This window comes from Solea senegalensis, linkage group LG1 (assembly GCF_019176455.1).
Source record: "Solea senegalensis isolate Sse05_10M linkage group LG1, IFAPA_SoseM_1, whole genome shotgun sequence".
NCBI classification, from domain to species: Eukaryota; Metazoa; Chordata; class Actinopteri; order Pleuronectiformes; family Soleidae; genus Solea; species Solea senegalensis.
In genome coordinates, this window is record NC_058021.1 from 26,225,830 (window position 1) to 26,239,361 (window position 13,532).

Here is a 13,532-nt window from a genome sequence, read left to right on the forward strand (position 1 = left end):
GAACCTGGGGTCCACGTTCCTTCTCCGCTACGTGCTCTGTGTTCAAGGTGCTTCTCCAACAGCATCACCTCTCACCAGGATAATGAGCCATAATTGGAGAATGTCAGAGAGTTTAAGAGGGGGAGACAGGTATATTAGTCTGGATTATTACAGTCAAACGGGAAATAGAGTCTCAGAAGACTTCATTTGATAAAGTTGTCAAAAGTACTTGAATGGTAGGGCCAACATTTCTTTTTTAATAACTAAATCGCAGCTTGAAACTTTGTCACAATTATTATCACGATATTAACTGTCAGGTCATTAAAGATTGAGTTTGGCTCCTGAGAGAATGGTAAAGAAACCGGGTAAAACCTAAACTTCTTAATGGACAGAAACGGACAGAACCATCTGAACAAGTCTGAGGCAAAACATTCAAAGCAATTGTCAGTTGTTTCTCATCGATATACGTTGTATTCTACATTTGTTGTATTGATATTGAAGACAATGATACCATAATCTGTAAGTAAGTAAAGACACACATTGTTTTTGAGGCACATTATCAAAGACTGGTATTCTGAAGATGAATTGTTCACTAAAAAATGGTCGTAGTGAAAAGGTCAAGGTGTTACCAAGTCATTAGGAGTATTGATTTCTAATTTCATGGCAATTTGAACAATGCGTGCTGCCTCGTCTTGGTCGAAACAAAGCATCTTTAGTCTTTGCCGCTAACATCATCAAAGTCGATTTAATTTAAACCCTTTGCTTCATGAAATATGGATTGGAATGGAATTTCATAAAGACGCACAAAGCTCTACACACAGCACAACATCCTCCTCCTCCTTTTGTTTGCATGATTTTCATTATGAATTAAGTACGTTCAGTCACATGTGTTTACCTTATGGAAGCTCCTGAAGTAGGCGGCCTTCTCATCCGGGTACTTCTCCAACCGGCGCGGTCCTTTACTGGAGGCTTTCTTGAACACCAGCCAACACCTCCGGAAGATCTGACAACAGAGAATAATGGCAGCGCTGTTACAAAAACACAACTCCCCCTAAAGCAAGAAAAAATAAATAATAAATACACAATGGCAACTGGAGAAGCAGACTACTGCAAAAACACAAACTCATCATCCAGAGAGCTCGAACCTGAGTAGCCACAATGCCAGAAACAACAAAGACAGTAAAGTCTCCTCCTGCAAACACCAAAACAAAGAACCACCTAATTAGCTACCATCTAAAATCAAAGCTTGCTTTTAACAACTAAAATCCACCGACACATTAAATTTCCATTAAACAAAACAAGCAAGCACCAAAAATGAATAAAAGCTTAAAATAAATAAACTAGTCTGCCCCATGAATCAAACATTTTTAATGCAATATATTTAATTTAGATGGTTTAATCCCATTAGATCTGCATTTTAATTTTTAAGTATTTGTCTCAAACATTTTGCTAAGTATTTATTAATAAGTAATCAAATTTAAATAAACTCTTTTTTCTGTCTCCTTAAATGAATCTAAAAAAAACAAAAACTGTGGTTCCAGTCTACGTCAGTAAGTAAAGTTTATTTATATAGAACTTTTCAAAGAACAAAATTGATAAAAGAATAAATAAAATACGACAGCAAGGAAAATAAGAACACACACACTACGCACAGTTGTCGTAAACCGATTAAAATCAACCCGAAGTACAAGCCTGGTCTAAAAAGATACGATTTCAACTCCTTCTTAAAAGAATCAACAGAGACCATGCGGTGCAGGAGCAAGGGAAGTGCGTTCCATGAGCGGGGGTCTTAAAGGGGAGTCATCAAGACCTCAGGAGATGAGAAATATAAGGCGGAGCTTGGCTGTGCAAAGCTCTATAAGTTAAAGCGAAAATCTTGAATTCTAAAATCGATTGGCAGCCTAGTGAAGGGAAGTTAAAACAGGTGTAGTGGGTTCCCTTCGCTTTGTCCCAGTTAAAAGTCTTGCTGCTGCGTTCTAGACTGTTTCAAGAAGGTCAACAGCTGTCTTATTAAAACATTATAATACACAATAATCTCTAAACAAGAGGAGATAAAAGCTCATTGTCATTTACAGCCCAGGTTTTGTTGCCATGCTCCTCAGTTTTGGTTTAACAACTTTAAAACTTATCAACAGGCACTTAAATGCTTTCATTCATTTAAAAAGCTTACTTTAAGTTACTCAAGATTCAATATAAACTTAATTATCCCAGAGGGAAATTTGTCCTGGACAGCAGTGTCACGACAGGCGACGTTCAATTGAAAAACCATGTCGGACACATAATTGTCCACAATCTAACAAATGGTTTCATTGTGCAAGAGCAGCAGCAGTTGAAGTGTTGTCACAGTACATTAGGCTTCTTTGGTGCGATGGTGTATTTAAAAATTAATTAAAACGTTCTCAATTTCTCAAACATAAAACCAGCGATTATAACCAATAAATAAAAACACAATAAGAAAACTTGCAGAATTCCCCGAAAAAAAATAAATAAAACCAAGGATCATAACCAATAAATAAGTGAGATAAAAAGAATTGATGTTTGCCACACAATGCGCAGACACACATGCATCCTCTCATCCAATTTTATGTTGAATTGATTCCTGAGGCACAGTCTGGCCCATCCGCCAGCTGAAGATGACACAAATACAGGGTATTGTATATCAGACTACTTCAAGGTCAAATTTGAAAAGGAACGCGCACATTTGTATAAAGGTACCAGGCAATCTTTCTTTCATTTGATTGCACTCTTATTAATTTTATTCCTCATTAATTATTCACTGAAGTGTTTATTGGGTGTTGCCTACTTGCTCAACGGTGCCGTTCATCAGTTATAATAAATGGGGGTGTCTGGAAAAGCCAGACTTCCCCAAACACGTTCTCCCCCTTCAAATAGTCTGTGCTGAGGTGCAAAAAAACACCCAGGACAGAAAGAATGGAGCAGTTTAGAGGCAGAATAAGTGCGGCGACCAATCGCTTATGAGTCCTACATGGTTGCCTATCTTTAATAGAGGGGCCCTTCTATTTCCTGGTGGAGACAAGCGCTATCACTCTGCCTGATCTATGATTGCCTTGGGCCCCATGGTTGTGTTGGGGAACCATGGATGTACGATTAATTTGTTTACTTGGGGTGTACCTCATAAAAAAGCCCACTGAGTTGAACTTGGCACTCCGCGGTAATTGACCAGAGTGGATCCCTAGGTCCTTATCGGTCTGTCTTGATAGGCCTCCAGTCTAGTTAAATGTGGCCCAGGCACATTATAAACAGCAACCCACTCTAATGCACTGTGCGCCGTCCTCTGCGCTGTCCCTTTTTAGACAAGTAATGAGACAGAGGGGCAGGGGTGATACTGTCTAACTCCAGATCAAGCGTAGTTATTGGTTTCTACAATAACATCTGAACAAAAAACACTGGCTATTACCACATTACTTTCTCTAAAAGTAAAATTAAATCAAGGCTTGATTCCCCTTTGGGAGACTGCGTCAGTGCAATGCTGCTTGCTTGCTGCACACAAAGTAATTCACCCTAGGAGTGCTCAGATTAAGTAATTATACCAGCACAAAAGCAAGCTCAGTGAGATAGCTTGTGCATTGGGAGTATGAATGGGGACGACTTAATTTAGCCTGCTCCGGAGTTGTCAATGTTTTGCCGAGGCAGTTCCTATTCTTGGACTGGTGGTGGGTCTTATTCAGACATGCACTTTCATGAAATGTAATTACACAGATATGAATGAGAAGTCTGTGCCGGTTTGGTGTGAATGATTTCATGGTAGGACTGTGCCAAAGACACTGTTTGGCACAGGGAACTCATTTACCAGTTCCAGAAGAAGAAGAAGGAACTCTAAAAATGTTTGCTTTCAACTTCTTATTTGTTACTATTGTTATTTGTTGTATAATATTATTATGTTGATAGTTTACTAGAGCTGCAACTAATGGTTATGTTCCAAATCGATTAATCTACCCATTATTTTGTCGATAAATGGAGTTCTTGTTTGGTCCAAAGAATTAAGAAAAATGTTGATTAGTGTTTCCCAAACTTTGAAATTATCAAAAATGTTTTAGTTTTAACGATTTCTTTGTCAAATGGAGCAATGAAACCAGAAATGATTCACATTCAAGAAGCTGAGATATCAGGAAAGTATGTTTTAATTTTTAACCCTTTAACGCCTAACCCTCAAAATGTCCGTGTGGACTTCTTCTTTTGCTTACTGTTAAAATACAGTTTTAATAATTTAAAGAACACCTAAGTACAGGTGTTCTTCCAACTCTCTCCTCTCTGATTCTGCTGATTCTCCTACTTCCTGAAACAGCACAAGTGAAATTACTGCAATAACCAACTAGTTTGTTTCTGTGGCGTAACTATGGTAATGCAAAGTGTGCTTATGCAAATGTGTCGTCAGCAACAAAATAGTAAACAATTAATTTAGTAATCGATTAATAATCTATTACTCGGTGCAGCCCTCGTGCTTACTGTGTTATAACTGAGAAGCACAGACCAAAATGATGGCAAACCTCTTTTGAGAATGTGTCGAATGTGTAAAAAGGTTAACAGGGTTCTTGTTAAAAGAAATGAAAACAGTACAGGTTCCAAAATAGATCCCTGAGTAACACCAATAAGTACAATTTAATACTGTTAGTTGTCAAACCCGCCCCCCAAACAAATCTGTACTTTGCCCTTTTTTTATATATTTCCTGACAAAAGATCAAAGAAAACACTATCTGAGTGGATCAGATAGCAGCAGCTTGCTTGATCAAGATATGCCTTTTCTGCCTGATTTAAGTAGGTTCTCTGCTGGAGTCCTCAAAGCGGCAAAGTAATACTTAAGACTGAACATTTGCCTTGAGCCTGATTGGAATTCAGTGACAGTAATGTATCTCAGAGATCCTTTCTCCTCAGTAAAGGGTCAAATATAGCCTCAATTTTTAAGCCTCTTGTCGACAAAATATCAGGAGGCTGCAATCATCTCATCATATTTAGTACAAAATGTTTTAGAGCAGCCATTTTGTTGTGTGTTCATTTAAATGAAGCCACTGGAATGCAGATGAGGCTGAGCCATTAAAATGTAACACTTCATTAACACAATCTCACAATGATTTATTAATGCAAATAATTTTTTTTGTGCCTAACACGTGTGTGTCCTTTTAAATTAGTAAACAATAAAAACGGGATATTTTTATTTGTAAAAAGGGAAAAAATGACTCAATTATCTGTATTTTTATGTCAGCATATTCCAACTTTTCTTAATCCCAAATACACTACTGCCTGCATGTTAACTGACAATTATATTCTGGTCACGATTCAATTCTTATCCGTTTTGAAAGTCAAAGCTAATAAAAACCACTGTAATTGTAAGTATGTCTGTATGTACATATGTAATAACTGGTCATGAAAACACTGAGCTTTGTTGACAAAAGGATGTACTGTACATATTTTCAATACCAAACACTAAAACATTAGAGGCCTGTTTTACTTTTACAGTACAAGTCTAAGATATGATTACATTAATATACAGTGCATAACGTTGCTGTAGTACAACAACATTAGGGATTTGTATCAACTCCAATACTTTTCTGTTTGCTATTGTCCAAAACAACTGATTTACCCGATTGTACATGTCACTGCCTGTTTAATTGTTTTAAAATAAAGTGCAGAAAGTGACACTTAAGGATAAATACGGTGGTCAACAGGGGCCAAACTGCAACCGCAATGACCTAAAACACATGCAACACAAACACACACAAATCCCAAAACACAAGCAGGAGAGAAAACACCAGCATATTCAAAAACGGAAGTGCTCAGGGTCTGTCTTATGATACTCAGGGACAACTTAATTCTTCTTACTTGATTAAAAGACCTGGTCATGTTGAACAACAAGGATAAGAGTTCTCCTCCTCCACCAATCCATCCATCCATCCATCTTATAGACTTCTACCACTTTCCATCTTGGAATATAGTTAAATATTGCATTTGTTTTTGTTTTCATTTGTGAATCTGCAGCTCGTTTCCCCTTCTGCATGTGTGTTGGGTCGTTGCCGTGCGTTCGCCCCTGTCGGCCAACGTAGATAAAGAAGGTAATGAATTGGAGACGTTATCATACATACTTCAAATCTCTCAACAACCTCTGAAATCAACACTGAAGTAGCTGTGAACTGGCACATGATAACCCAAAGTAAATGTGCATGGTCGTAGTTTTAAGTTGTTTTTCACTGGCGATTCTCATTCATTGTGTCTGGCCTTGAACAAATATGCCTGTGAGGAAATATCAGTATTCAGAAGCATATTTACATTTTGTCTTCATATTGTACTTTGTGTAGGCAGTTACCAAAAAAGAAAAGAAAAAAGAAATACGCTTTTTATTCCACCTACACTAGAAAATCTGAGAACAGTCAAGAGGTTGAATCCATTCTAAACAAACATTGTATTAGATATGAATAGGATCCTCTTCCCTCAGTTCTGAAGTCCATTTCCAAAAAAAAAAAGAGAGAGAGAGAGAGAGAGAGAAACCACAAATAGCAAGGCAGTGTGAGAAATAGGCAGTAGCAAGAGCAACGAAGTGGAGAGAACATTTCAAGGGCAATCCTTTCACTTTTAGGGAGGTCTGTCTGTGATGAGGAAAACACTTCAGGCAGCACTTGGCAAGGTGAAGCGAGTTCATCAATACCTGCTCCACAAGAACAACCACACTGAGACAGTTGTACAAGGGGACAGGAAGAGAGATGAGAGCCAAAGTATGATCACAGACAAACAGATGGAAGCAGACTGTTCCAATGTCTGTTTCAAACGATCCTGCTCCGTAACGTAGCGACATTTAACGTTACATAAAGTGCCTAAAAGTTCAACTTGGAGTAGTGTGTCACAGAAAAGAAGGACTCGAGACTCTCTGAAGTCAGACAACACGTTGACCTTCGTAATGACACTTTTTTTTTTAAATCTCATTTTGGCCATTATCGAGGACCTGTCTCACCTCTCAATAAAATATGTGTCCTGTTCCCCCACACAGCCAAAAAAATCACTTGTCATTTGAATGAACTGCATTAGGAAAGGGGCTAAAGATGTGAAAATGATTTCCAATGACAGCCCGCTTCAGGTAAATGACTAATCACACAGCAGAATAAAAATAGCCGTCTGGTAAGACACTCAGGACTACGAGTGAATATTAAAAGAGAATTGCAATACCTCAGCGGTGCAAATGCATTTATCATTCCTCGGGTATTTGACTAAAACAAAAAGGGAAAAATGAAGGGGAAATTTAGTCCAACAAACCCTGATTGAAAGATCATTACATAGCAATTGAAGACGAGAGCACTTCAATCACGGTTCTTCAACACTCAGGCATGATGGCACCAGAACAGATTTAACTGCTGTGTAGAATATTTAGCCTTCGCTCCCTCAGTCCACTGAATGGACGACCACAGGAATATTAATCTTTACTTTCCTACAGCTACGCCGCGACAGTTGACAGTTGTGGCTCGGCCAAATAATAAAATTGTCTCCACATCATCACTGGAGTACAACTGGAACAAATTGTGGGTGAGGGATCGGGGATATTTTTAAACTGGTGTTTTGAAACTTTCTCCAAGAGGCACAAACAAAAAAACGACAAAACCAAAACAAGCAACCTATTCATTTAAACTCCATAAGAAAAAACTAAAATTGCCTGCCCTTGTCTGACTCAGTGGATCCTGTAAACAGAAAATGATTTCTTTGAAGAAAAATATGTCATAGATGAAGCCACTCTTGCCTTATGTTGTACGGTGTGTTTACCAAACTTTTACTTTTTCCCCTCTCAGCCCTGTTTTAAAGCAGAGATCAACACAGCAGAGATTTTTTTTGCATTGTGAGCATATTTTACAGCCCGACACACACGGACACAGCATCCATATGTGCTCTAAAAAAGTCTATGTCCAAGCAGCAGCAGTAGTAGTGTTCATCAAATCTTCCTCCCCTCATTCAGCTCTGCATAAAGTTTAGTGTTCCCCTGGCGATAATGACGCCTGATGGACTATGACAGACCAGGCACCGCCATTATCAGCTCCCGGTGCTGGCAATCAATTTCAGACAGTGTCGGGGTCTGTGCCGCAGTGTCCATCTTTATAATTTGATTTGTTATCCCGTCGGACAGTTGTTACAGCAATCATTGCACGCGGATCGCTCCACCAACAACGACACCCCCACCCCCGGCTCTCCTTCCCCAATCCTCCCAGGACTGTTCCACCATTTTCACAATTCTCTGTCAAATGTGACGGGTTACAAAAGTTTGTCTTAATTGCACCCCTGCTTCCTCTTGTCACTCTCCTCCCTCGCTGCTGGCGTTCACCTTTGACTCCACACACGTAGCTCTCATCCTCCCCAACCTGCTCTGTTCCTATTTTGAAATACATTTCCTGGCAAATTTAAAATGTTTGGACATCCCATAATTTTGTAATTTGCCCCCGACTACAGCTGTTGGCAGGGTGGTGAGCCAGCCGCGCCCCAGTTAATCATAGATTACTTTATCTGGGCCATTCCAAATCCTCATGTGTAATGCAGTGCTACCTCAGCAGCAATCACAAACTCACTAACACACACACACACACACACACACAAACACCCCTTCCTCACTTTCTGTCTAAGCCTGATTTGTCTCTGCCCCCCCCCCACACACACACACCCGCCATTCTCTCTCTCTCTCTTCTAAATTCTCTTCTCCTATTCCTCATCCCTTTCTTGTGTCTATGCATGATTGGACATTCTCATCAAACATTCATGAGCCAAACTGGTCCCGAAATGTAATATCACAGTATTAGTTACCCTTATTTCATTTTTTAAAAGCCTTGGCTGTGACAGGGTGGCATTACACACAAGGTATTCAAAGCTGGAAACTATATCCTGGCCACAGCATGGCATATAAAATATAATGGACAACAGGTTCCAGCTGAATCCTCGCCAAAAAGCGAAAAGGTCCGTCTCTACCGTACGACGAAACTGCAAGAGCGAGTGAATGTGCAGGAGGAATAAAAGAGGGCGATAAAAAGGCTCGGGGAGAGCACAGAGGGAGCAGAGAGAAAATTAAGAGAGGGTAGATGTAACAGCAGAGGGAGAGGGAAGATTACCAAAGAGAAAGTTTCCACATATTGGCATTGATCAGGAGGTGGTGAGAGCAACTGTTGAATAAGTCGAGTTTCTGATGAGGCCAGAGCCACAGAGGCAACTGGCTGCAGGCCTCCATTAAGATTCATGACATTATTACACTTTTAAATAAGACTTTGAGGTCAGAGTATTGGGGATAGATAAGGGAACCCATGTTTGCATGAGAAATCATTCTCACGACTGTGTTGTGACACACACACAGATTTCACAAGCAGCCTTTGCAAATAAAAACCAAAACACTCCTTTTTCGCTTCTCATGCAAACAGCGCCAGTGAGCACAGGGGGAGAAGTATTTCCACGGTTGTTTCTTATTACTGTGGTAGAGACAAGGGAGTTGTTTGACCCACGCTGGGCAGCGCAGCCTTGAGCAGGGAAACATTAGTTAAAATGTCACCCACTGTGCGGGTCCAGCCATCAGAGCTGCGCGGCACGGAAATAGCAGCCATATTATTCTGAGAGAGATGTAGGTCAATATTTAAGTTTCTCTCTGAGGTGTGAGGGAGGGAAGAGGGGTGAGGTGAGGTGGTAGGGGGTTATTACGTCTGATTATATATATATATACACATATATACTGTATGTATATACACACTCTTTCCTGACGGACAAGAACAGAGTCAAACTGACAAAGGCTACGAGAGGAGACGCTGTTTTTACAGTAAAGGAGAGGACGGAGAATTACAACGCAATCGTAGCCCCCATAATCCAGCAATACCGCTCTATAATGCTGTTATTCCGCCGTATATTTGAGCTATTATTTGCTATAATGACAGTGTCGTTGGCAGGCAACTGTTTGCTACAGTATACAAGGCTGTGGTGGACCCGTGCGTGCGTGCGTGCGTGTGTGCGGCGCATTTTCTACGGTGGGACAATTTTGCTTTTAGTCATCATTATGACAATTGCCTTCTCTTTAAGCCATCCCTCATCCAAACCTCTTTTGGTATTAGAGCTTCAGTCAGCAATCCTCACACACACACACACATGCAAAGCAATTTCCATTTAATCCATGCACAAGGCTGGAACATCCACAGACAATAACGTGCAGACAAAGAGGGATTTGACTACGGCAGAAGACAAGCACATACTATAAAGAGAGAGCCGCATTACAGAGCAGTCGTATATTTTTCCAATGAGCCGTCCACCACTGTGTGCCCTCAGGTCAGGCCCAATGTTAAACTCAGCTAAATCTAGTAATAAAGGATAAATAATAATGTAATGGACATATGCTTGGCTAATCTTTATTTTTCACTTCAACATGTTGGTGGCTCTCAGACGAGAATAATGTGCATCTCTATCTGCAAACAGAGAGGGGGCCGCGACATGAAAAGCAGACACAAGTCTCAGAAGTGACCGACTAGCCGTGAATAGAGAGCAAGAGATGAAAGAAGAAACTATCTTGACGTAACGGCATATATTGTCTCGATGAATTACAATCGGCTGACCACTTATCATATCAATAAAGGCGATACGAGTCCACCGCGTGCTGAATGTTAAGCAGGATATTATAAGACAGACATCTGGACACTCTGTGCAAGCGTGTGTTATTTGGATTTCTACAGAAGCCCTAAAAGCAGTAATCCTATGGTGCAGTGTCGCTTCCCACCCCCCCAGGATTAATTCTAAAGATGTACTCGCTCACTGATGTTTGGGCTGCTTCTCTGATACAGTTAGCTGAGAAAGCAGCCGGCTCTGTGTCTGCTATTCCCTCCCAACCAGCAGAAAAAAAGACAGAAAGAAAACGATTTGTGCTCACTGGAACTAACTTGACTCAGCCACACTGGGTCTGCAAAATCAAGGAGGACACTGCAGGGGAATGAGCATGCGTGTGTGTGTGTGTGTGTGTGCGTGGGAGAAAGAAATGTGGACTTTAATGTCAAAGAACAGAATCAGGTGGAGTGTGTCATATTGTTTTGGTTTAATTTTCCTTCCAAAGAACACACTCCCTTGGATTAAGTGGGCTATGATTCAATATCACTGTGTCTCAGCATGCAATCGTTGAGGAATGCAATTATCGCTTTGTCTAACAAATGTTGCTCTTTAATTTGAGGGAATGACAGAGAATATACCGAGGCGAACGAGAGGGAGGGAGGCGTGTGTTCGCGAGTGGGGTAACACCAGTTAACACTACATATGTTTACGTTCTGCTGACGGCCCGGTTTGGTTTCTGATGTGCGTAAACGCGACGTGTTTACAGCTTTGATGCTGTTGTGTTTCCATTCCAAAAAAGAACAATGAACAGACACAAAAGTCACAGATGCAGAAGAGTGAGACGGATAGTGGACAGCGAGGGGAGGAGCAGACACGTGACACAATCGGTTCATTTCATTGAATGAACCGATTTGTGAATTTAAATCTGAATTATTTCTTTTTGGAATGAAAAAAGTTCCCACATAGCTACTGACCCCAGAGTCTGCTCTCACTTCCAACTTCTTTCTCAAAGTTAAAGCTAAAATAAACAACATTTTTGGATGAAACTTATCATGATGATTTTAAAACTGACTGCACAGTGTAATGTTGACAGAATGATATCGCCCTCATTTATATTCATCACTGATAAGCCTTGTTTTCACTGCTTCAGAGAATCAATATCACAATCGATATCAGTCAGATACACTATTATACTTCTTTATTCAACTTAGCTGTTCATAAGACATTCATGCCGATGCATGTAACACGTATCTATTACCAGTAATTTCAAATAAATAATGTTCCAAATGTGTGGATTACATTTGCAGCCTCCATTCACATTCATGGTCACATGATGGTGGCAGCACGTTGCCTGGGCTTAGTCTTAGTGAAGCATTTTTCGCATATTTTGGGTTTTTTCTGATATCTGATCCGGTGATTTTGGCCAGAACCGCACTCATAACTACAATAAGTATTATATCAGATCATCCCTAGTCCTTACCAGTGTCTTGCAACTGCTTTGTCTTAACCAAACAGGAACCACATCAGACATGAAACTTGCCCGGTGCGTCTTTGAGTCCTGATACGCTGACATAGCCCCCAATAGGATTCATGACAGGCTCTGAGTCTGGCTTATTACCTCTTTATATGTCATATATTTCACTCTGAATCTTTGTCCAGTAACCTCATGTTTTCAATAGTTTTATGACTTAAGAGCCATTATTTTCCCCATTATGACCTTTAATGATCCGCTCAAAGTGCCACTGCCAAGGCTACTTTTGTGAGCTCCATTTCCCCTGGCAGCCCTTATCCAAAATTCATTCCCCGCACAATAATTGTTGGGGAAATATTAAAAAGCCGTTTCTAAGAAAGTGGATCAGACAGCCTCGGCCTATATGTGAGGTCAATTCCGGGACGAAGTACGACTTTAAAAAGGCGGCGGCGATGAGAATGAGTCAGCTGTAGTGCCTTCATGCCACACTGGGCAAGTACCAAACTGTCACCTCAGTGCTCAGTGAGAGGTAAACTGTCACCTCCTTACTATTAAAAGAACTCCCCTGAGAGAGAAGGGGAAGGGGAAGGAGAAGGAGAGAAGAAAGTACACACTAAACTCCAAAAAGAAACAAACAATTCTCCCACACAGGCCGTTGGCATGAACTACCCGCTAATCTGCTGAAGTTTTTTAACAACACATTAATAATACTGCGCTTACAAATTGGTGACACGTTAAAAATAGTCCTGACTCGTCAACAGCTTGTGCAAATTTACACTATTCAACAAGGCTGTTTGCGTGCATTCCAAGTGGATTAGGTGTAATGTTTTAATTAATCCTTTTAAGCGAGAGTGTAATAATGTTTACCTGTGTACTGCCCTGACAAAATTAGGAACAAAGACACAAAGACGAGCACCTTAACACACATAGACCCACAGCTGATGCTATCTTTGGCTGAACACTGTCCTGAAATTGCTTGGCAAGCAGGCTGATGAAAGGTAACAGCAGGAGAAGAGCTAGTTATAGATCATAAGTCAAATATAAAAAGGGAAGTAGAACTTTTTTTTTTTTTTTTTTAATTCTAAGAATAACTTCAGCTGGTCCACTTTTGATACATCGCATGTAACTATTTCATTGCTTGTCAGCTTTGACAAGTCCTCTCTGAAATACAGCTCGAGATTTGATGTAATATCTCCAGGTCGCATAACAAATAAATGATCGCTAGACTGCACTGTGTGTGCGTAGATCACATGTCTACTCCTTAATTTAATGATGCAACGAGCCATACAGAAGTAATATCCTTCCGGAAGCTGCAGATCTTCACATAATCTGCACACAAACACGTGGCACACATCAACACAAAGTCAAAGTAGCTGTAGAAGAAAGGCCCTGAGGGCTGGTCTGTACATTAATGAATGGACCAAGGTGTGGAGAGGAGGATGAAGCAGCGGTGTTAATGGAGCTATGATAGATTCCTCTAGGCCTGCACTTTTAGAGGTGAGTCTCCAGTGTATGTGCACAATGGAGCAAC

At 40.4% G+C, this 13,532-nt stretch overlaps 1 protein-coding gene and 1 long non-coding RNA gene across 4 annotated transcripts in view; one reads left to right on the forward strand and one right to left on the reverse strand.

The window, feature by feature from the left end:
• The window catches only part of dok6 (docking protein 6), a 48,119-nt gene that overhangs the window by 23,945 nt on the left and 10,642 nt on the right, over positions 1-13,532 (reverse strand). Inside the window, exon 2 of the mRNA XM_044027891.1 lies at positions 875-982. Coding sequence (XP_043883826.1) covers positions 875-982 — 108 coding nt within the window. The remainder of the gene's footprint in view (positions 1-874; positions 983-13,532) is intronic.
• Positions 1-13,532, forward strand: part of LOC122770779 — a 43,325-nt gene that overhangs the window by 4,509 nt on the left and 25,284 nt on the right. The window lies entirely within an intron of this gene.